At 39.6% G+C, this 23,084-nt stretch overlaps 1 protein-coding gene across 1 annotated transcript; it reads right to left on the reverse strand.

The window, feature by feature from the left end:
- Window positions 1-2,308: 2,308 nt before the first annotated feature.
- GPR115 (G protein-coupled receptor 115) lies at window positions 2,309-22,870 on the reverse strand. Its single transcript, XM_006882123.1, has 8 exons — window positions 22,778-22,870; window positions 20,314-20,368; window positions 17,611-17,759; window positions 14,557-14,808; window positions 11,314-12,687; window positions 4,343-4,384; window positions 3,725-3,784; window positions 2,309-2,356 (listed from the first exon to the last, which is right to left on the reverse strand). The coding sequence occupies exons 1-8, from the start codon at window positions 22,868-22,870 to the stop codon at window positions 2,309-2,311; spliced, it is 2,073 nt and encodes a 690-aa protein (XP_006882185.1).
- Between the last annotated feature and the right edge of the window lie 214 nt (window positions 22,871-23,084).

Here is a 23,084-nt window from a genome sequence, read left to right on the forward strand (position 1 = left end):
GGCACTTAGGTTGTTTCCAACTCCTTGCTATTGTGAACAAAGCCGTGATAAACATGGGTGTGCATATATCTGCTTGGATGTCAGTTATGGTCTCTTTGGGATATATTCCCAGTAGTGGAATTGCTGGGTCAAATGGTATCTCTATTTGCAACTTTTTGAGAAAGCGCCATACCACCTTCCATAGTGGTTGCACCATTTTACATTCCCACCAACAGTGAATAAGGGTTCCAGTTTCTCCACAACCTCTCCAGTATTTGTTGCTTGCTGTTCTGTTAAATTTTGCTAGTCTTACTGGGGTGAGATGATATCTCAAAGTTATCTTGATTTTCATCTCTCTTAGAGCTAGGGGTCTTGAACATTTCTTCATGTGCTTGTTGGCCATCTAAACGTCTTCTTCGGTGAAGTGTCTGTTCATATCCTGTGCCCATTTTTTCTATTGGATTATTTATCTCATTGTAGTAGCACCTTAGTTTTTAAACTGACATCCTTGCTCTCTAGCATTTTGGAGTGGTCCTTGACAGCAGAATCTCAGTGCAACATGTCTTTTCATTTCTTGACTACTGCTACCATAGGTGTTGATTGTGGATCCGAGTAAAATTAAATTATTGAAAACCCATTGTTGTTGTTGTTAGGTTACCATAGAATTGAATACCACTCATAGTGACCCTGTGAACAACATATATGAACCTTGTCCTTTGCTGCGCTGTCCTCATTGTCTCTCCTTTGCTGGAGCTCAGTCATGGTATCAATTCATCTTGTTGACAGTCTATTGGGAAGTTTTATTCCGTCAAATGAAGCTGCTTTAAGTTATAATTGACTTGATAGCACTCAACACCCCCACCAATGTAAAAGGAGAAAACATGGGTGAAGGATAATAAGAAAACTATTCTCTGTACTTTTTTTTCCCCAAACCCTATTCTACAAAATAAAGTACTTTAAAAGAAAAAGAAAGGAGGGAAGCAACTTGGTCTTTGGCATTACTTGGCTGGTCTTAATTTACAACTTTATATGAAGAACTGTGTTACTTTGCTTAAGAATATTGGCTTAATAAGTCTCATTACTCACTAAAGAGTGAAGAACTTCAATAAGCAAACATGTTGAAGAGACTGGGGAACACAGAACTTTCCATGTATCCTGAGCACACTGGGTAGTTCACATATGAACAGCAGAGGGTGCTATGCAGCTATGGCCTCATCCTAAGGATGATGTTCTCTCTTCCTCCCTGGCATTCCAAAATGGTATTCTCCAATTAAAATCCATACCTCGGTAGCCTGCCTGGTGTTAACCCCCTACAGTCTTGTGCCACTGTGTATCTGACTTGAGCCTTTTTGTAAGGACATTTCTGAATGGGGATCTGATCTTCCATCCCTCTCTCACCCTAGGAGTCTACCTACCATCTGAGATCTAGTCAGTCTTCCATTCTGCATTCTAATTTAAAGTCTGAAATCCCACCTTTCCCCCCACTTTGGCTAGTCTTGCATTAGTTTGCCACCCTGTCTTGTTTTGAACCAGACACATAGTGTCCCTGAGCTGTAATTGTGTTCAAAACCCCATGATTCTAAATGTTCTTTGCTGAGACACTCCCTGATGCCGTTTGTTTGCTCTTATGGTCTTTGAGGACTCACTCATTGTTGATTTGCTACCCGTGAACACTAGCCTTTGCCGGATACTAACACAGTTTACCACGCAGAAGAATCATGAAACCTCCTCAAAATAAAAACAAAGTTGGTCATCCCTCCCGACATCCTCTTCATATTTATCAGTAAGCTCTCTTTCTTCTGACTGCAATTTTGTGGTTTGCTCTCCCCTTTGTGGGTGTCTAATACTTGTTTTTGTTTCCTTTCACCTGTAGAGAAAATATATCAAAGAGATGAGCTAGGAGATCAATTGCCAGTTCACTCTCAGAAATGATCCTGGATCTTAATTAATTAGAGAGAGACAGACCTATTGTTCTGTGACTTCAATCAATTAACGTGTCCTTCTTAACAATGAGGTTATTGTAAGTGTCCTAACTCACTGGAAAAGATGAAAGAAGGTGTGCAAGTGTCACAGACAGTAAGAATACTGGTCTCTGACGGAAGGCAGAAAAGCATGTCTAAAGTGTTGTACAAGTGAATTGGTAAGACATTTTCATTTATATGCTGAGGAATAAAAAAGATTCCATTCCCTGAAAGATGGGTACTCTTGCCCCTTTCCAAATTACCCTAATATCACCTATCTGGCAATAGTTTGCTCATAGTGAACACGGAATAGCTTGTTGGAAATTACAAATTAAGTACTGAGTTGAGTTTTTAATACTCACTTCTCCTCAACGTTTCATTAGTTTAGATCCATTGGTTGGACTTAGTGATGGATTCTAAATGGGAAAAAGAAATAAGGTGGTGTCAGCAAGCACTGAAATAGACAAAAATGCACATATGGGGTTTTTTCCCCCCCAAATTTTGTGTGTGTGTGTGTGTGTGTGTGTGTGTGTGTGTGTACCATCAAATTGGATCTGACTGGTACAGGAGGAGATTGCCCCTCCTTCTCCGGCAGAGCATCTGGTGAATTCAAACTGTATACTTCTGGGATTGCAGTGCAGCTTCTTGCCACTAGGCCACCACATATGTTTATTTGTATTCTTACCAGAGATAAACTAAGAATCCTAAGGGCCTATTGGGTAAGAAGTTGTTCTGCCGACTCAAAGGAAGGCGATTCAAGCCCACCAGCTGCTCCACAGGAGATAGATGGCAATCTTCTCCCATGTGATCTATAGCTTCTGAAAACCCTGCTGAGGGTCAGCTAGGAGCCAGTTCCAACTCGATGACATATAGCAACAATATCAACAACAGAGATAAAAACGGAAAAATGAACACATGTAAGAAGTTCCCAAACCAACAAAGCCACCCAGAATTTTCACATATCACATGTAACATCCAAGTCACTGCATTATTTTTTTCTCTTCTACTCAGAAATAAAACACTGCCAATTAAACCATGACTCACCACTGATTGTAAAATAATGTTCCTGTTTCAGAGATGTTAAGAGGTGGAGAAAACATTTGTCTTAGAATGGATGACCTATCGTAAAAGTCACCCTCACCAGTAGCTAACTGTAAAAGCTAGTACTCAAAGTGTCCCAGAGATTTTTCTTCTTGTCTTTATGGAAGTAGCACTTACTGGAATCTTCTGGTTGAATGAAAATTTGTTTCTAATTAATGTAAAAATGTTGGCAATTAAAAAGCAGATTAATGCCTGAAAAAAGCAGATAATTAAGCCAAAGATGTATATCTGTATTATATTCCAATGCAAGGAAATGTGAAAAGAATTCTAAACAAAGAAAATGGAGGGAGGTTTTTGTTTCCACTTTGTCTTAATGTAGGTTTTATCTTGCTGAGCTGGGTGACAATAGATAAATCTGGGCACTGGTTTCCTCGTCTGAGAGCATTTGTACTTGAAGGTTGTTTCTAGCTCTTCTCACATTCCTCAGATCTCACACTGTAGGACTCTATGATCCTGGTTTCATGCTGTCCCATTTCAAAGCAGCAAATGTCAAGCTGAAATATGTCCAGTGTGGTCCGTTCACTTATTCACTTACAGGGAGCATTCTGGTGACCTTCCGTTTTAGCAGGACGTTCACATATGTTGAATGAAGAAATGGATGAATGATCGTTTGCCTTTGCTAACACTGCTTGAGCAATAAGAACATGGACCTTCTACTGGTGAGACTAAAAGGAAAGGCTTACCTCTGCTGCCCTTGATTTCCCCTTCAGCGAAGTCATGCGCATTCTCAAAGCATCTCTTATCTAAAGAAACAAAAACCATTAGGAAATGCCTCATAGCTGTCTGAGTGAACAGTAAAATTCCCAAGGCACAATCCCAGTGTCCTGCAATACTCAGAGCAACAGCCACAGCCCAGGCAGCATCAGATGACTTACAAATCACTTAGCACCCTGGCAAATAATACACTTGTGATATGTTGTTGTTGTTGTTATGTGCCATTGAGTCACCTGCGACTCATAGAGACCCTATGTACAACAGCCCTACACCCTGCTCTATCCTGTGCCAATCTTATTGTCTCTGACACAACTACCCCATTACTCCAGTCACTGAAATTGTGACATGTAATCATCACTGAATGTGAAGTTAAGGTTAAAATTGTGATTATGGTTTCTATTCTTTCCACCAGCTACACTCACATTGCCTCCTGCTGACTTGTTAAAGAGTAAGAAATGAGAGACTATCACTTTCTGTTTTCTTCTTCGCCACAGTCCTAACCCAAACTTCCAAATACCTCCTTCTTCACCCCCTCACCACCTTCACCTCTCTTCTTCACTTGCCCACATGAAATAAATTCAAATTACCTTGTGATCCATAATGGTTCCAAACAGCAAGATGAAGAAACCCTGTGGCAAAATTCAACAGAAGCATGAGGGGCAGTATTGGAGTTAACGTTCCCAGAGTTATTTTCGTATCAAAGTCCCATTGCCCTGGAGTCCAAACCAACTCATAGCTGACTCTCCAGTGAATTTCTTGGGCTGTAAATCACATAAGAGGAGACCATTTCTCTTCCTCCTTTGGAGCTGTTGGTGGGTTAGAATCATCAAAGAAGCACCAAGTTGGGATTAGTACAGCAACTCACCACAAACTACAACACTAGAGATTGCCGCCAAGTTCCTGGGAGGTGGAAATTGTTAACACACTTAGACTGTTAACACAAAGGCTGCAGGTGTCAAAGGGATGATTTCCAAAGAAGTTCAGGTGTCTTATTGAGTAAGAACTAGAAAGTTCTGACTTGGGTGTGAGACGTTGATAGAACACTGTCACAAGGAAGATACCAAGCGAGAGCAAGCAAAAGAAACAGGTGTATCAGACGTTCATAGTAGACTCATATGAGCTGCTCAGGGAAAGTCTGACCCTATCTTATCCTATATACATCTTCCCCAGTGGGAGTCAGGTTTACACAGCTTTATGATAGTGCACAGCTTCTGATGGATTTATGGTGACCCTTGGGGTCTGTCCTTCTACTACTCCTTTTTATTTTTTTTAGATGAGTCTGTTTTCCTTGTGCTATTTTGCTGCCATGTCACGTCATTATCCAGAACAGTTTCTGATTTATTTATTTTTTTAGTGTTTCCCTTGCCATTCCCTAGAACAAGCTTAATCCTTTCAATAGAACCTCAGAAGAAAAACCCGATAATCTACTTCCAAAACATAACAATCTTTGAATACTGTGTGGGGCACAGTTCTACTCAGAGCCACATGGGAGCACCTTGACTTAGAGTAGTCTTACTAACAAAACTCTATTTTTCCCTGGACATATACAAATGCATTGACTGAGGGGAAACATGCATTAATGGTATTTCTTTTTTTCAGTCTATCTCCACCCTTGGAAAAGAACCAATCTCGTGGGATTGTGCATGAACTGGAATATTTGTATTTATTGAATGTCTACAAATATAAAATAGAATTTTCAATCATACTAAATCTTTCTACTTTTTCTAAATTATTTATATGGTGAAAGTTATAAAATTGTTCAGGTCTTTTGTTCATAGGGTCGCTATAAGATGTCTACGACTCGATGGCACTTAACAACAACAACATTAGGTAGCTGGGCAATGACTAGGAAAATTGATACCTTTGAGCTGTGGTGCTGGACAAGAGTATTAAATATATCATAGACTGCTAGGAGAACAAAAAGGTTCATCCTGGAGAGGGTGAGACCAGGCTGCTCCTCATAGGCAAGGATTCTGAGGCTTCCTCTGATATACTTTGGTCATGTTGTAAGGAGAGACCAGTCAGTCCTTGGAGAGGGACATCATGCTTAGAAGGGCAGAGGGACAGCACAGGAGAGGAAGACCTTTGATGAGATGGATTGATTCAGTAACTGGGGTAATGAGGGTAGGTGTATCAGACACAATAGGTTGGCACAGCACAGAGCAGGTTTCAGGGCCATTGTACATAATGTTGCTGTGATTTGCTAGCAACTTGATGGCACATAACAACAAACAACAATTAGATATTCAAGAGAACAGAGACAAGCAATTTGAGAATATTGTGATTTAAAAACACAAATACAAATCACATTCACAGAAGATTGCTGAGATTGAAGTTAAAGATTATAAAAGAGACACCCAGGGCCTCGGGACTGATGAAGAACGTTTCCAAATAAGCTGAAAACAAGGCTACGAAGGCTACAGAGACCTGTGAGGATAGTCCCTACAGCATCACATTGGAGCCCCTAATACAATCAGTTAATAATCTTGGCTGCTAACACAAAAATTAGATGTTTGAGATAACTTGGGAGTGCCTTGGAAAGATGGTCTGGTGATCCACTTCTGTAAAAATCAGCCATTTCAAACCCTTTAGAACACAATCCTACTTTAAGACACATAGAGTGGCCATGAGCCTGAGACAGCAACAAGGGAAAGTCACGTTCAATGATGATCAGTCTCTTAAATTCTTAGGAGTTGAAGTCCACGAAGCTGTGCTGCAATCTCAAAGGCACTAGGTTCAAGGCCACCAGCTGCTTTGTGAGAGGATGGGCAATCTCCTTGCATGCCATTAACTGCAGCTGAAAACCCTCCAAAGAGTCAGCTATGGGTAGATTCCAAATCTATGGTACACAACAACAATATTAAAGCTTCAGTTCATAAAGGATAATTTCATGGTAAGGAAAGGAGAGGGGGGAAGATGACTGAAAAATTTAATTAGGACCTTGGGGAAAGTTAGCTGAGAAAACTTGTATGTGTTGTCCAATAAGAAAGAGGATGAGACAGTGGGTCAATCAGGAGAGAAGATTTCGTTGTTGTTGTTGTTGTTATGTGCCGTCAAGTCGCTTGCGACTCATAGCGACCCTATGTACAACAGTCCTAAACTCTGCTCTGTCCTGTGCCAATCGTACTGTCTCTGACACTCCCATCCCGATTAGCCCAGTCACTGAATCAATCCACATCATAGAGGGCCTTCCCCTCCTAGGCTGTCCCTCCACCCTCCCAAGCATGATGTCTCTCCTCACAACATGTCCAAATTATGTTAGAGCCTCAGAATCCTTGCCTCCAAGGAGCCACCCAGTTTAACCCTTTCCAGGATGCATCTGTTTGTTTTCCTAGCAGTCCATGGTACTCTCAATACTCTTCTCCAGCACCACAGCTCAAAGTCATCAATTCTCCTTCTATCCTCCTTGGTCATTGTCAAACTCTCTGATGCATAGCAAGTGATTGTGAAGACCATGGCCTGTCTCAAACACACCTTAGTCTCCAGAGAGACAGCATTGCTCTTCAGTACTTTGGAGAGGTCCCTAACAGCAGACTTTCCCATGGCAATGTGCCTTTTAATTTCCTGGCTACTGGTGCCAAGAGTGTTGATTGTGGAGCCAAGCAAACTAAAGCTGTGAACAATCTCAATCTCTTCACCATCCATCCTGATGCTGCCAGTTGGTCCAGTGGTGAGAATCTTTGTCTTCCTGACATTGAGCCTCAATCCATATTGGAGGCTGCAGTCCTTGACACTCTGCAGCAGGTGCTTCAGGTCCTCCTCAGTTTCAGCAAGCAGGGTTGTGTCATCTGCATAACGCAGATTATTGTACATAGGGTTTTCAGAGGCCTGCTATTTCAGAAGTGGATGGCCAATCCTTCTTCCTAGTCTGTCTTAATCTGAATGTTCAGATTTAGAGAAGTGTCAGACAGACCAACATTTTATAGAAAAAGTGAAAGGTATATCCCTTATTGTGGAGTTAAGCATTAGTGTCAGTGTTGTCCCTGCCTTTGGCACACGTGTCTTTACCCACTTATTTCCCTGCTCCACCATCCACCAGGATACCCACCCACTTCTACCCACTCCCTTCACATCTATCTCCCATTTGTCCAGTCCTTGATCTAATAGCTTATATATGAAGCTTCCTTGGCTTCTGTGATTCCAAACACATCAACTGCTGGTAGTTCCTTATATTGGGACCAATGATTAGATTTCTATGAGGCCAAGAATATGTCATTAAAAACAAAAAAATTCACACCAAAAATAAAACTTTTTCTATAAGAGGTTTGTTGTTAAAACAATGTGTGTGAAAAAATATTCTCTAGAATGATTTTTTTAAAACACATAAGTAAATTGTTTTATTGACTATGCAAAGGTATTCAACCATATGAATCATAACCAATTATGAGTTGCGAAAAGCAGGGATTCCAGAACACTTATTTGTGCTCATGTGAAACCTGGATATAGATTAAACTTTCTTCAAAGTTCTAAAAAGCAAGGACATCAGCTTAAAGACTAAAGTGCACTTGACCCAAGTCTTGATATTTGAAATTATTTTATATGCTAATAAAACTTAGACAATAAATTAAGAAACCAAATATAAAAGACATTGTCCAAATAGAAAAAGGAGATATTATGTAGTTAAAAATCAGGAAAGGTATGCACTGGGGATGTATCCTTTATCTATACCTAGTCAATCTGTATGCTAAAAAAAATTGGATTATTTAAAGAAGAATATGGCACTAAGGTTAGAGGAAAACTCATTAACCGCACAAGATATACAGTTAACACAGCTTTGCTTATAGAAAAACGAAGACTTGGTACTTATAGATGAAGTGTAAGACTATAGCCCTTAGTATAGTTTATATATAGTTCAGTATCAAGAAAACAAAACCCCTTCCAACCAGGCCAATAAGCAATATCATAATAAAAGGAGAACAATTGAATTTATCAAGGGTTTAGTTTTACTTGGATCAACACTGATAAAAACAGCAATCAAGAAATTAAATAGCAAATTTCACTAGATAAACCTGCTGCAAAGGAGTTCTATAAAGTTCTGAAGAGCAAGAATGTCACTTTTAGAGCTAAGGTGCACCTGGCCCAAGCCATGATATTTCAATTCCTTCATTTGCTTCTGAAAGTTGGACATCAGATGAGAAATATAGAAGAAGATTTTATACATGTGATTTGTAGTATTCAACCAAGAATATTGAACAAACTGTGAATTGCCAAAAGAACAAACTTGTCTTGATTAAATATGGCCAGAATATGGTCTTGACATATATTATCTTTTAGACAAATTATCTCATCTCACATACTTCAAGTGTGTTATCAGGAGGAGATAATTGCTGGAGAAAAGACATTGTGCTTAGCAAAATGGAGCATCAGAGGAAAAGAGAAAGACACTCTTGGACTAATATATAGGCTCCAATGATGGGCTAAGCTTGGCAGCAATTGTGAAGATGGTATAAGACCAGACAGTTTCTTTCTGTTGTGTGTTTGTGTCACTATATATCAGAGCCTATGTACTTAACAGGTTCAAATTGTTTTCCTGTCAAACATTCTTCTAGGTGGTATGGCACTGGTCTGTGTGTTGCTATATAGAGGTAACTCGTGGTTGCTGTGATGCTGAAGCCTGTGACAGTGATGTGCCAATTGTGGTAATGGGTACCCATGGTTGACAGTGTTGGCTGGAGCTTCCTGACTAAATCAAGCCTGGAAACAGGAGCGGCATCCACTTCCAAAATGGCTTGCCTCTGGAAACTCTATGTACAAACAGTGCTCAGGCTGTTCGTTCACAGGGTTGCTATGAATCGTCTATGACTCGATGGTACCAAACAACAGCATGTACCTAACAACAACACAGAGTTTAACAAATTGTAAATAAGATGTATAGTTGATTTTAAACTGGCCTTTCTCTGAAGTTTCCTTCACATTTGCATATCAGTTTTGAACAGAGTAATAGTAACACAAGGTTGTTGTGTAACAAAGAACTGCCTTGCCAGCAACTACCAACAGTAACCCAACCAGTGTACTGACTTGATTCTTACTCATAGCAACCCTGCAGGATAGAGGAGAACTGCCCATTGGGTGTCTGGAAAGCTTTACAAACGCGAACTGTCACCTCTTTCACCTGCAAAGCAGTAGATCAAACCACTGACCTTTTGATTAGCAGACAAATGTCTCTACCACAGTATCATTAGAGCTCCTAACAACAATAACAGTGGCATATTAATGAGAAAATCTCACTGTTTTATTAAACTGTTGTTGTTGTTACTGTGTACCAATGAGTTGAAACTAATCCATAGCTCACCCTCTGGTGGGTTTTCAGAGGCTATTAATCACAAGGCAGGAGATTGCCCATCCTTCTCCTGTGCAGCAGGTGGTGGATTTGAACCACATGCTTTTGGGATTACAACATAGCACATTGCCACTAGACCACCAAAGCTTCCTATAGCAACAGCTTTATTAAATAGTTGAATTTATACTATTTAAAGCAGGAGTCATAAATATTTTGGGGTGTTTTTTTTTCTTCCAAAGAAGCATTTTGTAAATATTTTAGACTTCGGAGACCATATACTCTCTGTTGGGTTGCTCAACCCTGCTGCTGTTGGTCAAAATGACTATAAACAATTGATAAAAGAGTGAGAATGGCTGAGTTCCAATAAAACACTCTACACAATAGCACTGAGCTACAGTGTGCCAACCCCTGATTAAAGCGTAATTAAGAACACAGACCTGCTAAATTTTCTATTACTCATAGGAATGGAAAGCAGTCTGACTGGCGACAGTTTCTCCAAAGTGCAAAGTTAGAATCCAACAGGGAGTAAACAAGTCTGAAGGGGATAACCTTGCCAAACCAAGAATTTAAAAGCTAGCATAGATGACAGAGAGAATTTCAGAGTCATAGATTTATTTTATAGATGAGAAGATTTGAGGTCTAAAGAAAAAGAACTTTCTCAAGATGATATAACCTGTGGAAAGAAAAAATTTTTTATGAACAACTTAGAATTATTCCCTATGGAGATAGATATAAAAGCTTCTGAATAGTTAGAACTCAAAGACAATAACCAGGGTGCCTCTTTACACTCTTAAAAATAGCTACTGCTTCCAAAACTGCTTGGGAACAGACAGAAACTAAACTTGTTTGGATGTCATGCTTGGGAGGGTGGAGGGACAGCGCAGAATAGGAAGACCCTCTATGAGGTGGATTGATTCAGTGACTGGGGTAACAGGGATAGGTGTGTCAAGACAATAAGATTGGCACAGGACAAAGGGTTTAGGGCTATCATTATCATAACAACAACATAACATATAAACGTAGCCCAACACATCCTTGGCCAGAGAATGACCATCTTCTTCTGAAGGCTTGAAGAGGGATGCACTCAACCATGAGGAGGGATGGTAAGGAATTCCCATCCAGTCAATCAGATAAGCTAAATCAAAATCAGTAAGAGATACATAGCCAACTACCTCTAACATAATGGAAGTGGAGAAACCTTATAAATTCAAAACTTCAAATGATAACTATTTTGTTGTATTTACAAAATAGCGTAGCATTCTTCCCTTGAGAGCTTACCTGGAAAGCATTGAGCAGGGCAAAGATGATATGGAACACTGAGGGAATGTCTCTGATGAGAGTGATTATTCCAAAACCCCAGGTCAGTCCCAGCAAAGGAGTCAGGATGGCTACATTCTTGCTAATCCTCATAATTATAGCCACATCTTGAGACTTGGAACTGCCAATAGAAGGCCTCTGAGTGTTGGCTGCCACAATCAAAACCACAAGGAGATTCACGGCCACGATGGTCAAGGCCGGGATGACAAATGCTAAGAGGGCTTTGGTGTTGTCCCAGTTCAGCCAGCAGGCCTCAGCTCTCACATAGCCTTTCCCTGGCTCTGTAACTGCAACTGTGGTGACAGCGATGACCAACGGGCACCCATAGCCAACCACAAAGCCAATGGCCATCATGCGCGATTTCAACATCCTCCGGAAAACGACCAATATTCCATAGATGATGAGCAGTGCTTTGAAAAGCATCCAGAAGAACAAAGAGAGGTAGAAAAAGTGGCTGAAAAATGTCATGGCGACGCACAAGTTGTAGTCCTGGGCCTGGCTGCTAAAATTAGAGGCGATGATGAAGCAGACGTTGGCCGTCAGCAGTGACACAGCTATGTTGACAATACACACATGGCGCATGTAGGAAATCTCCGTCACCACCACCCGAGGCCACACCATGGCCTCAATGATCAGGCAAAGGAGCAAGCTGAGGATGGAGATGCTGAGCCCAATGCAAGTGATGTATTCCAGGATCTTCTCTGTAACGGATTTGGGGGACATCAGAATGGAAAATGACATTATGGTCTTGCTAGTGTTACAGCGGCACTGTGCTTTGTTCCTGACATCCTTCATCTTTATGCATGCGTTTTCATCCCACCTCCTTTCCCCAGAATGCCAGCCAACACACCGAGCCCTCTTGGTACCAGATTGGTTGATTTTCTCAAAGGTAAGCAAAATTTGCTTCAAGTTTTCTGGTAAAACCACTGAGAGGACCAGACTGTTCACTGGCCTGGGATGACTCCCATACACAGGGTTTTCTGTTAGAATGGCTCCCAGGGTGGGAAAAGCGATGCTGATGGCTCGGGATGTGTTCTGCAGCTTCCATAGCTCTTGCCTGGGGATTTCTATTACTCCTGAGATACCTTTCGTTACGTTTTTCAGGTTCATGGAGAAATTAAAACGTTTCTCTGAGGTATTATGGTTGACATGAAAGCCTTTGGTCTGAATGAAGAGTTCATCCACGATGTTCTCAGATTCACTGTGGAAGTGGAGTTGCCTGGCGAACAAATTCACTGACTGCAGCAAATCCGAGCTGGCATTTTTGTTGGGGATGAAAGTCCAGTTGGAAATGGCTGCTGTATCCAGAATGTGGTTGGCCACTTCGCTGTAACTCTGCAGTGGAGAAAGGGTGCTTTTATAGTTGCCATTTACATATATCGTACCCTCTCCATTCCCCTGAGATTTGCAAAGATCAGACAATCTAATCTTATTTGACATATTTTCCTCCAAAGCTCCTGTGCATTAGAATCAGTAAGCCTGCACAGAGGGACAGGAATGTTGAGTCCAAAGACCAAATTGCTTTTGGATGGGCAGTATGACTCCTCACCACTGGGCCACCAGAGACCTTCAAAACAGTGGTCTGTAGAATGCGACTTGGCTATGAAATGTTAGGTGATATTTAAAGGAGAGGGGCAGAATAAATTCCACAATGAACTAAACTTGAGAATTCCTACTTAATGTCACCCCTATAGCTAGTTGCCATAAAGTCAGTGTGGAATGTGACAGCTTTGCATATTTAAGAGCAAAATTGTACAGCAAAGGCTTTTCCTCTTTTTTTTAAATATTTTAATGAAAGTTTATCGAGAACTTAGATTTCCATTCATTCACTGTTGCAGATTTTCCTCCCTGCCGCCCTCTGTTTGTTTTTCTCTTTGGGAAAAAAAAAAAGAATTCTTTCATTGTTGGAATATTACGCAGCACTGAAAAACAAAGAACTCATGAAATATTATACAAAATGGGTGACCCTGGAGGACATTATGCTGAATGAAATATCTCAGTCACAAAAGGACAAATAATGCATAATGTCACTATTGTAAAACAGGACTGACATTGGGGTTGGGGGCAAACTAATAAAAGAGAGAATAAATAAGGCATACTACATAGAAACAGATGAGGGAAAGAACTGCTTAAAAGGAATATATGATTACGTAATATTTGTATGATAACAGTCCAGAATAAGAGCTTCATGATAAAGTGGATGGGGGTGGGAGTGGGGAATTGCACAGCATAGGTTTTTCAAACAGCTGTGACCTTTTGGAAATATATTGCCAGGCTTTTCTTAGGAGTCATGTCTGGGTGGATGTTAACTTTAACCTTTCAGTTAGAAGCTAACAGCTTACTCATTTGCACCGACCAGGGTGTGTACCATATGCCTATACCGCACCCTACTCCAGTTAATAAAAGTCCCAAAATCCATTCTACCAAGTCAGCTCCATCCACTTCATAGTGACCTTCCATTCATTTCCAAGGCTGTACACCTTACCATGAGGAGACTGCCTATCTGTCTCCTGTGGAGACACAGGTGGATGTCAACCGCCAGAGAAATGTGGCCTTTTGCATAGCAGCAATATACTATGGGCTTCACATCACCAGAGTGCCCTTAAAATTGACTAGTACATTAAAAGCTCTGACATATCCTGACATAGGGGATCTGCTTAACTTTGCTTACATCAGAATTTCCAAAATCTCCTTGCTATATATAATTCTCTTTTCTACTAGTTTATTTACAAAATTAGAATACATTGTTTTCAAGAACAAATTCTTTCAATTCCCCTCACTATCCACCCATCAAATTGTACAACCCCATGATTAATCTCCCCTCTCCCCCTGCATGTCCACATCCGTCTGCTTCCAACCTCTCCCACTTTTTAATCACCTTTTAAAAATCAGAACTTATGTTGATATTTTTCAGTACAGTTGTGTTCTACAGAACACCATTTTAGAATATTAGCCTAGAATCAGTCTTGTCCATGTCCTTAAATTGGGCTATGAATATGTAATGTTTTTGGATGTGAAAAAAACAAACAAACAAACCAGAAGCCCCTGAGTCTTTGTAAATGTCCAGAAACTGACATAGAAGTAAATTATAAATTGTAGATGTTGCACTTTTACCTCATAGCCCGAAAAGTGCATTTGAAACTGTTAAAATAAAAAGTTTTGAGAGAAAAAACATAGTTTTTTAATGAAATTAGTAAAGAATACCTTCATTTTCTCTTGGGTAACATTATCAGCTAAGTATAGAGAAATATTTTTTAGTAACTCCACTATAAATGCAATATTTCCCGATGTAGCTTCTGACGATTTCACAACATCAATGATGCAGGCATAATCGAGTGGACAGTTCTTTCGGATTCCTTGAGCCACATCACGGATGGGCTCTGGAGCGCGAAGGCTGTAACTGGGAAGAGGTATAGGAGCTGCTACTATTGAAGAAGGTGGTAAGACATTTAAGTCCTGTATTGAAAAAAAAGGTGTCATTCAATAATAAAAATAATAATAAAGTAATACGTGGCATAAATTATTTACCTTCAGTTGTGATTTGGTGACATGCGCAGTGACTCTATGTGACGTAATAAAACTGTCTAGATTTTACTTTTTGAGTTTCAAACTTTATGCATGCAGATCATCAGTTCTTTCTCCATTAGAGGCGTTGGATGGATTTGAACAGCCAATCTTTTGATAAGCAGCCAACCATGTAAGCATCCTGCCACCAGAGTTACTAAGCAAAAGATGGCAGGATAAACCCACCCAAGCTAAGCTGCAGAAGACTAGTATGATCATTTACTTCGCAAAATTAAAAATAAACTAACCCAGTATTATTGAGTCACTTCAAACACAAGGTTGAATTGACTTTAAATTTTGATTAGCAAACACTAAACTTTCTGAAGCTCAAATTACCTTCTAGTTGTTGTTAGGTGTTATCAAGTCGAATACAACTCATAGCAACCTCTGATCAACAGATCTGAGTCCTGTCCCATCCTGTGCCATCTTCACCACCTCTGCTTTCTGTTTTTTGTCAGCCTCCTCAATGAGATGAGTTGATTCAGTGACTGGGATAAGGAGGGTAGATGTGTCAGAGACAATAAGGTTGGCTCAGGATAGAGCAGGGTTTAGGGCTGTTGTACATCTATGACTCACAGGCGACTTGATGGCACTTAACAACAACAAAACAACCACCTCAATTCAAATTCAAGATTATAGTTGAGATCCAGAGTGTTTTCTTAACCATAATCTTTTTGAAAGCAGAATGTCAGGCTTTTCTTTCATGGTGCTACTGAATGGATTTGAACTGTCAACCCTTGGGCTAGTAAACTACCACAAACCACTTATGCCACCAAGGGGCTCTAATGACAGTAACTGCAAATTCTGTGGAGTGCTGCTGTACTCTGACACATATGAGATTATCATGTGATGGAATAGACTTGATGATAATAGCTGTGTGTGTGTGTGTGTGTGTGTGTGTGTGTGAGAGAGAGAGAGAGAGAGAGAGAGAGAGAGAGAGAGAGAGAAACCAAAGAGCTAGAAATACAACCAGTATGTAGACAACAGACTCAGAAGCAAGAGATGCCTCAAAGTGGTCTAGATGCTGAAAGAAGGTCATGGAGCATAAGACAGGAACATAAATAAGCAAGAAGTTCCACTTAAATTCCTGCAGAAATCTGAACACTAAATTTTCCTCTTGGAATTTGGTTTAATAGAAATGATTTTTAACTCAATTATTTGAAGAGACCATTTTCTTCAGAGAGGTGGGAAATTACAAGAATACAATTTGCATCATTTAAAAAAAAAATTTTTTAATAGGAAATTTCCACTGGGGAGTGGTTTAAGAGGCTGGTAAATAACAGAATGCTAAGTAATTTGAGCTTCAAAAAGTTTAGAGTATACTAATGAAAAAAAGAAAAACAAAAACAATTAGAAGAGATTATTTGTTCATTTTCTGATCTGTCTAGCTAGATCTCCATGGATTATGACTTTGGGTAAGGCAAAACAATCACTTACTTCCTTCAGGTCACATTTCAAGTGCTACTCTGGTTGCGAAGAGAACTCTGTGATTAATCAAGCCAAACCCACATGGTGATGTTGAGTCCATTTAACCCATGGTGACTCTCTGTGTTGTAAAATAAAAGTACACTCTATAGTTTCCTTGCCTGTAATCTTTATCGACTAGGACTTCATAGGTGCAATGGTTAAGTGCTCGACTGCCAACTCAAAGGTCATCAGCACAAACCCACCAACCACTCATAGCAACACAGTGGAGCAGTCTGCTTCCAAAAAGAGGTATACAGCCTCAGAGACCCTATGGAGCAGTTCTACTCTGTTCTATCAATAAAAAAGCAACTTGACAGCAACAGGATAGCGTTTGCCTGAGTTGGGTTTTGGGTTTTTGTTTTTTTTTTACTTTTTTTGTAATCTTTATGAAAGCAGATAACCAGGCCTTTCTGCCTAAACACCATTAATTGGTTTCAAACCATCAGCCTTCAGGTTAATAGCCATGTGAAATCTGTTTGTACCACCCAAGGACCCCTATATGACAGAAACTCTAACAGCAATTCCTTTACAAAATTGCTTAATTTTTAAGAAATGAAGAGAGTCATGTGTTTCGACAGAATTTCAGGGTGGGTAAACCTTGCAAAATAGAAGAATGTAAGCTAAAGATATTTTAATTTTAATAAAATTTTGTTTTACTTATTGGATTTATAATTCCTCTGAATCACACTTCTCACTTTTCATTTTATCAATGATTGAAAATATTTTTAAAAATTAATTTAAATCTAGACAGGGATAAAATGGACAATCAACTGATTATATGGTCAAATGTATTAGTTGATTAATAAGCATGAAATTAAACTTTATAAGACATTTACACTTGTTGCTGATCGCCTTCAAGTCAAGCACGACTCATAGTGACTCCATGAACAAAAGGCCTGAAGCTCCTCTACAACCATAAGCATTTATAAAAAGTCATAATTTCCAGAGGCATAGTATAAATTAATTTCCCCTCCCCCATTTTTGTGAAAAACGTTTCTGAGAGAGAAGTAAGGAATTGACTGAGAAAAGTAAGATAATGTGAATTGTTAGAAGAGGGTAGAGTACCTAACATTTAAGTAAGGAAAGTAGGAAAACATGACAAATTTAGCTCTAAATATCTTACTAAGTCTAGGCCTGAGAAGATCATGCTGAACTGAGTACATCAAAAATAATTCTACTACATCTCAGAGCATTGGCTCCTATAACCATTAATGTGCAAATAATCACCTGAAAGAGTGCTTCCAATGAAAGACTTGTACATGTTTCTGTTATTTTTTGCCACTTTTTTTGATTACATGTAAATCCTATTTCTCCGTGAAAGTTTGTGGCACAAGACTGGTTGCAATAAGAAGTGGTACAAGCTCCTTGACATTTCTCTGAGAAGAGAGAGAGAGAGAGAGGCTTAATTAGCATTTCATCCCCTGTCAAGGGCATTGAGAGGGCCCTTGTACTACTTCCCAGAAAAGGTGACAGTGAATAGGATTCTCAGTAACAAATAAGAACTGCCCAGGGGACCTAGTGGTAAAAAGCTGGGCTGCAATCCCAAAGGTATGCGGTTCAAATTCACCAACTGCTCTACAGGAGAAGGATGGGTAGTCTTTTCTCACATGATTTACTGCCTCTGAAAACCCACTGGAAGGTCAGCTGTTAGTTGGTTCTGATTCAGTGGCACACAATAACAACAGCAGCAGATCAGGAAGCTGATACCCAGACAGAATGAACAGTATACTTGGAAAGGGATAGGAACAATCCAAGTTCCTGGGAAAAGCTGGTGTAGAACCTATAAAGAGAATATCAAGTGATAAAAGTGGGGTGGAAAGCAGGAGTGAAGCCATGAAGAGCCTTGAATGCTGTGTTAATAGAAGGACACCATGAAGCATAATTTGCTTCATGTTTTTAAAGATCAAATTGACAATCAATAATTTAGAGAGAAGGTGGTAAAGTTTTTTGTGGAGGATCAATAAAATTATCTGCTAAAGCATAGGAATCCCCGTTAATTTAAATTTCATTTCAAATAAACATTTAAACAAATAATTTTTGGTATATATACACAAAGGGTATCCTTGTAATATTTTTCTCTAAAATCTAAATTTAATTAGAAATCCTATAGTTTTTATTTGTTGAATTTGGCAGTTCCAGCAGACATTGTTTTCTGCTTTTTATACTACATAGTCTCTGTCACAGAGAATTCTGGTGACCTAGTGGGTAAGGAGTTGTGCTGCCAACCCAAAGGGAGGCAGTTCAAATCCACAAGCTGCTCTGCATGAGCAAAATAAGCAATCTCCTCCCACACAATTTCCAACATCTGAAAACCTCTGGAGGGTCAGCTGTGGGTCAATGGCACTGAATTGTTGTTTGGTGAGTCTTTATCAAAATTACGCAGCTCTTCCAATAGGGCATGGAAACAGCCACAGACACGTAAATGCGGAGAAGTGAATATGCTCTAAGAAAATGTTATTAAAACTGTCAAGATTTTTTAAAGTTTCCTTATAAAACCAAATTTTTATTATAAAAAAACCAAAGACAATATGTGAATGAATGGGAGGAGTTGTGTTCCAATAAAATTTTATTGGTAAAATTTGGCCCATGAGATATAACAAATAGACTTGAGTCAGAAAGTCCAAAAATGAGACTATTGAGATTATTCCCAGAAATTCCTTAGGAAATTGCAATGGAATGGAAAGCAGTAGATAATATTGAAAGTTATTAAAGTACAAAACTCAATATGATAAGGTAATCAATTATCTGGTTGTCAATTGTCAGAATGCCCATATTTCAGACTTGGACAAGTCTGTATATGATACCATTGATTGAGAAAAAGAACTGGGTTTGTCTTATTCTTTGACATCCACCAAGTATATTTAATTTCACAAGCGATTTCATTTGAATGATTTTTAATTTCTTCATTTATATAATTTGAGGGATTCTATAGCATTGTTACAAATAAAAAGTGGACAGTATCGTACTTAGTGTCATTACAAATGATTAACAAATCCTAGTACTGAATGTACCATGGACTGCCAGGAAAACAGATTCATCTTGGAGAGGATTAAACCAAGCTACTCCTTGGAGGCAAGGATTCTGGGGCTTCGTCTGACATACTTTGGACATGTTGCCAGGAGGGACGGGTCCTTGGAGAGGGACATCATGCTTGGGAGGGTGGAGGGACGGCGCAGGAGGGGAAGACCCTCTATGAGATGGACCGATTCAGTGACTGGGGTAATCGGGATGGGTGTGTCAGAGGCAGTGCGGTTGGTGCAGGATAGAGCAGGGTTTAGGGCTGTTGTTCATAGGGTTGCTATGAGTCGGAAATGACTCAACGGCACATAACAACAACAACAACAGTTACCTTTCTTGATACTGTCCATTCTCAATTCTATGTATATAAACAAAGAGATACATAATTGGCCATGACAGTACAGCATCTAATTAGCCTGACTTTTGGGTATTAGCCACATAATTTTGCTTCCTTAGGACCAAGGATTATCTCCACAGTTTAGCTCTCATCAAGAGTAACTAGTCTCATCAGCAAGATACCCACCCATCTTACATCAATTCAATAGCCTCTGTACCAGAGTACTAGCTGCACGCCACTTCTCTCAAATAACCTGATTTAAAGAAAGATTGAACTGGGTCCTCTTCTCTCTTTTGCTTATCTGTACAAACAGATTTCTTGTTTGGACTTAAAAAGGGATACTTATCTACTATTCTAGATAGAACACATGTGAATATTTGCTGATTCATTTCACAGATGATGATAATACTTGTTAGAAAATCCACCAATTATGCTAAATTTTGAGAATGTATTAAAGACTGCTGTTTAGTTTAAAGCCTGTGGTCACACTCATAGGACAGCCTTGCAACACTAATGACCTTCAATTAGTCTGCCCTGTAGTCAGAATGAATGGAGATGATCCTGTGGTCACATACCTCGTGTCTTTCCAACATTGAGTTTTCCTTCAGGGCCTTGATGTTTATATCTATTCTGAAAAACACAAATTTCAAAGCGTTTGCTTTACTGTGGCATTATCCTTTCTTCTTACAATTTAGAGCTTCTAAGTGGATGGATAGGGAAAAAATATGCTCAGGACTGGAAAGAAAACAGTAGAAGATCTAGGTGCTAATGTTGGATGAACTTTCTGAGGGAAGTATAAGTATGAATGCAAACAGAAAATAATCTGCCTCTACTGAGGGCTAGAGCCACAGAACTTGTCACTGGGCATTGAGTTTCAGGTTAGTGGATTGGTTACATAATTTGGATGTATAAACATCCAAGGAGGACAAAGAAGATGACAATTCTATCACTAAGCTGTTTTCTGCCTTTGTTCAGCAATGAAATTAAATTAATTTGATCTACCAAATACCATATGCCCTTTAAAAATGAAAAAAGCAAACTCAGTGCCATCAAATCAATTTCATTTGATAGGACAGAGTAGAACCATCCCATTGGGTTTCTGAGTCTATAAATCTTAACAGGATCAGACTATCCATCTTTCTCCTTCAGGGTGGCTAGTAAGTTTTTGAACCACCAATCTTTTGGGTAGTAGCTCAACATTTAACCCACTGTGCCATCAGAACTTCTTCACATGTCCCAAGAGAGGTGCATATGAGCAGATACTAGAAGTAATCATTGTTACTGATGTTATTGTTGTTGTTGTGTGCCATCAAGTCAAGTACAACCCACAGTGGCCCTATGAACAGATCTGAACCCTGTCCTACCATGTGCCATCTTCTGAATCTCTGACACATTCAAGCCCATTGCTGCAGTGACTGTGTCAACCCACCTAATTGAGGGTCTTCATCTCCTTTGCTGTCCCTCCACTTTCCCAAGCATGATGTCCCACTCCAAGGAATTACCTCTCCTAACAACTTGCCCAAAGTATGTAAGACAAACCATTATATTTCAATAATAGTTTTCAAATTTCTTATCACTGAAAATTATTATAAATATTACCAAAAGAAACTCATGTTATAAATAAAGACATTAAAATCCACAGAAGTAAAGCCATTTGTGTAGTGAGTGAAAAGCAAAGTTAAGATTTGATTCTAAATTGCCCAACCCTTACACTAGCACTTCCTCCTCTCACCAACTGATGGTCTACATTCTCTGTAGCTTGTAAAGGAATCATTCTACCCTTTGCGTTTGAGCAAATTCCTGCCACTTCTCTACATTCTTTGTTTCCTTCTTTCTGTTCTTGTTTTTATGTGCCATCTAGTCTTCTATGACTCATAGTAACCCTATGTACAATATCTTTGAACCCTGCCCTATCCTGAGCCAGTTTCATTGTCTCTGGCACACCCAATCCACCCCCCACCCCCATTATTCTAGCCACTGTTTCAATCCAGCTCATCCGGGGTCTTCCTCTCCTGTGCTGTCCTTCCACCTTTCCAAACATGATGTCCCTGTCCAAGGACTGGTTCCGCCTGGCCACATGCCCAAAATTTGTGAAATAAAGCTTCAAAATCCTTGTTTCCAGGAAGCAGCTTGGTTTCACACTCTCCAAGACAGACCTATTGGTTTTTGTGGTGGTCTATGGTATGTTCAAGACTCTTCTCCAGCACCACAACTCGAAGGCATCAATTCTTCTTCTATTTTCTTTAGCCATTGTCCTGCTCTCTGATGCATAGCAAACAATTGCCAAGACCATGGCCTGGAAAAGGCACATCTTGATCTCCAAACTGACCTCGTTGCTCCTCAGTACTCTGGAGAGGTCCCTGACAGCAGACTTTCGCAGTGCAACTCATCTTTTGATTACCTGACTGCTGGTACCAAGAGTGTTGATTGCGGAAACAAGTAAGCTGAAGTTGTTAAAGATCTCAATCTCTTCTCCATCTCTCATGAAGCTGCCAATGGACCCAGTTATGAGAATCTTTGTTTTCTTGATGTCGAGCTTCAATCCATATTAAAGACTAGAGTCCTTGGCCTCCTTCAGCAAAGCCTCATGTCCTCTTCTGTTCTAGAAAGTGAGGCCATGGCATCTATGTAATGCAGGTTTTTTATAATCCTTCTTCCAAGCCCGATAATACATTCCTCCTCATAAAGTCCAGTATCCCAAATGATCTGTTCTGCATATGAATTGAAAAGGTTTGGAGATATGATGCATTCCTGATGCACATCTTTCCTGATCCTGAACCATGCAGTATTTTCCTACTCTGTCTGACTACTGCTTCCTGATCCAAGTATAAATTTTGCATGAACACAATCAAATGTTCTGGAATTCCAGTTCTTCTCAAGATTAGCCACCATTTAGGAAGCTAATAATATAATAGCAAAAATAAATTATAGTCATTTAAAAAATTCTTTATCGTGTCATGTTATATTTATCATAAATGTAGCCTTCTAGGGAAGCTATAATGTTCCTCTGGGGACTGTATAGGAATGGAGCACACTTACTTTTGAGTGCATCTTAGGTCTGTTGTAGGAACATTCTGTGACCAGAAATAATGTTAACCAACAAATCATCATTGCCTGGGACTTCATTTTCATATATTAAGATCTTCACCTGCAACAGAAAAGAAAAATAACCCAGCTGAATAAAATAACTCTCTACCATGCTACTTGGCTAAACCACCATTTAGTGTACTGTCTAGGGCACTCTAGCAATACAACTAAGCAATGCATCTCAGAAACTCGCTCATTGCTGTCAAGTTGGATCCAACTAATAGCTGGCCCTCCACGAGCTTAAGAGTCTGTAAATTGC

Source organism: Elephantulus edwardii, unplaced genomic scaffold (genome assembly GCF_000299155.1).
Source record: "Elephantulus edwardii isolate Elephantulus edwardi_28Jun2011 unplaced genomic scaffold, EleEdw1.0 scaffold00017, whole genome shotgun sequence".
Classification (NCBI taxonomy): domain Eukaryota; kingdom Metazoa; phylum Chordata; class Mammalia; order Macroscelidea; family Macroscelididae; genus Elephantulus; species Elephantulus edwardii.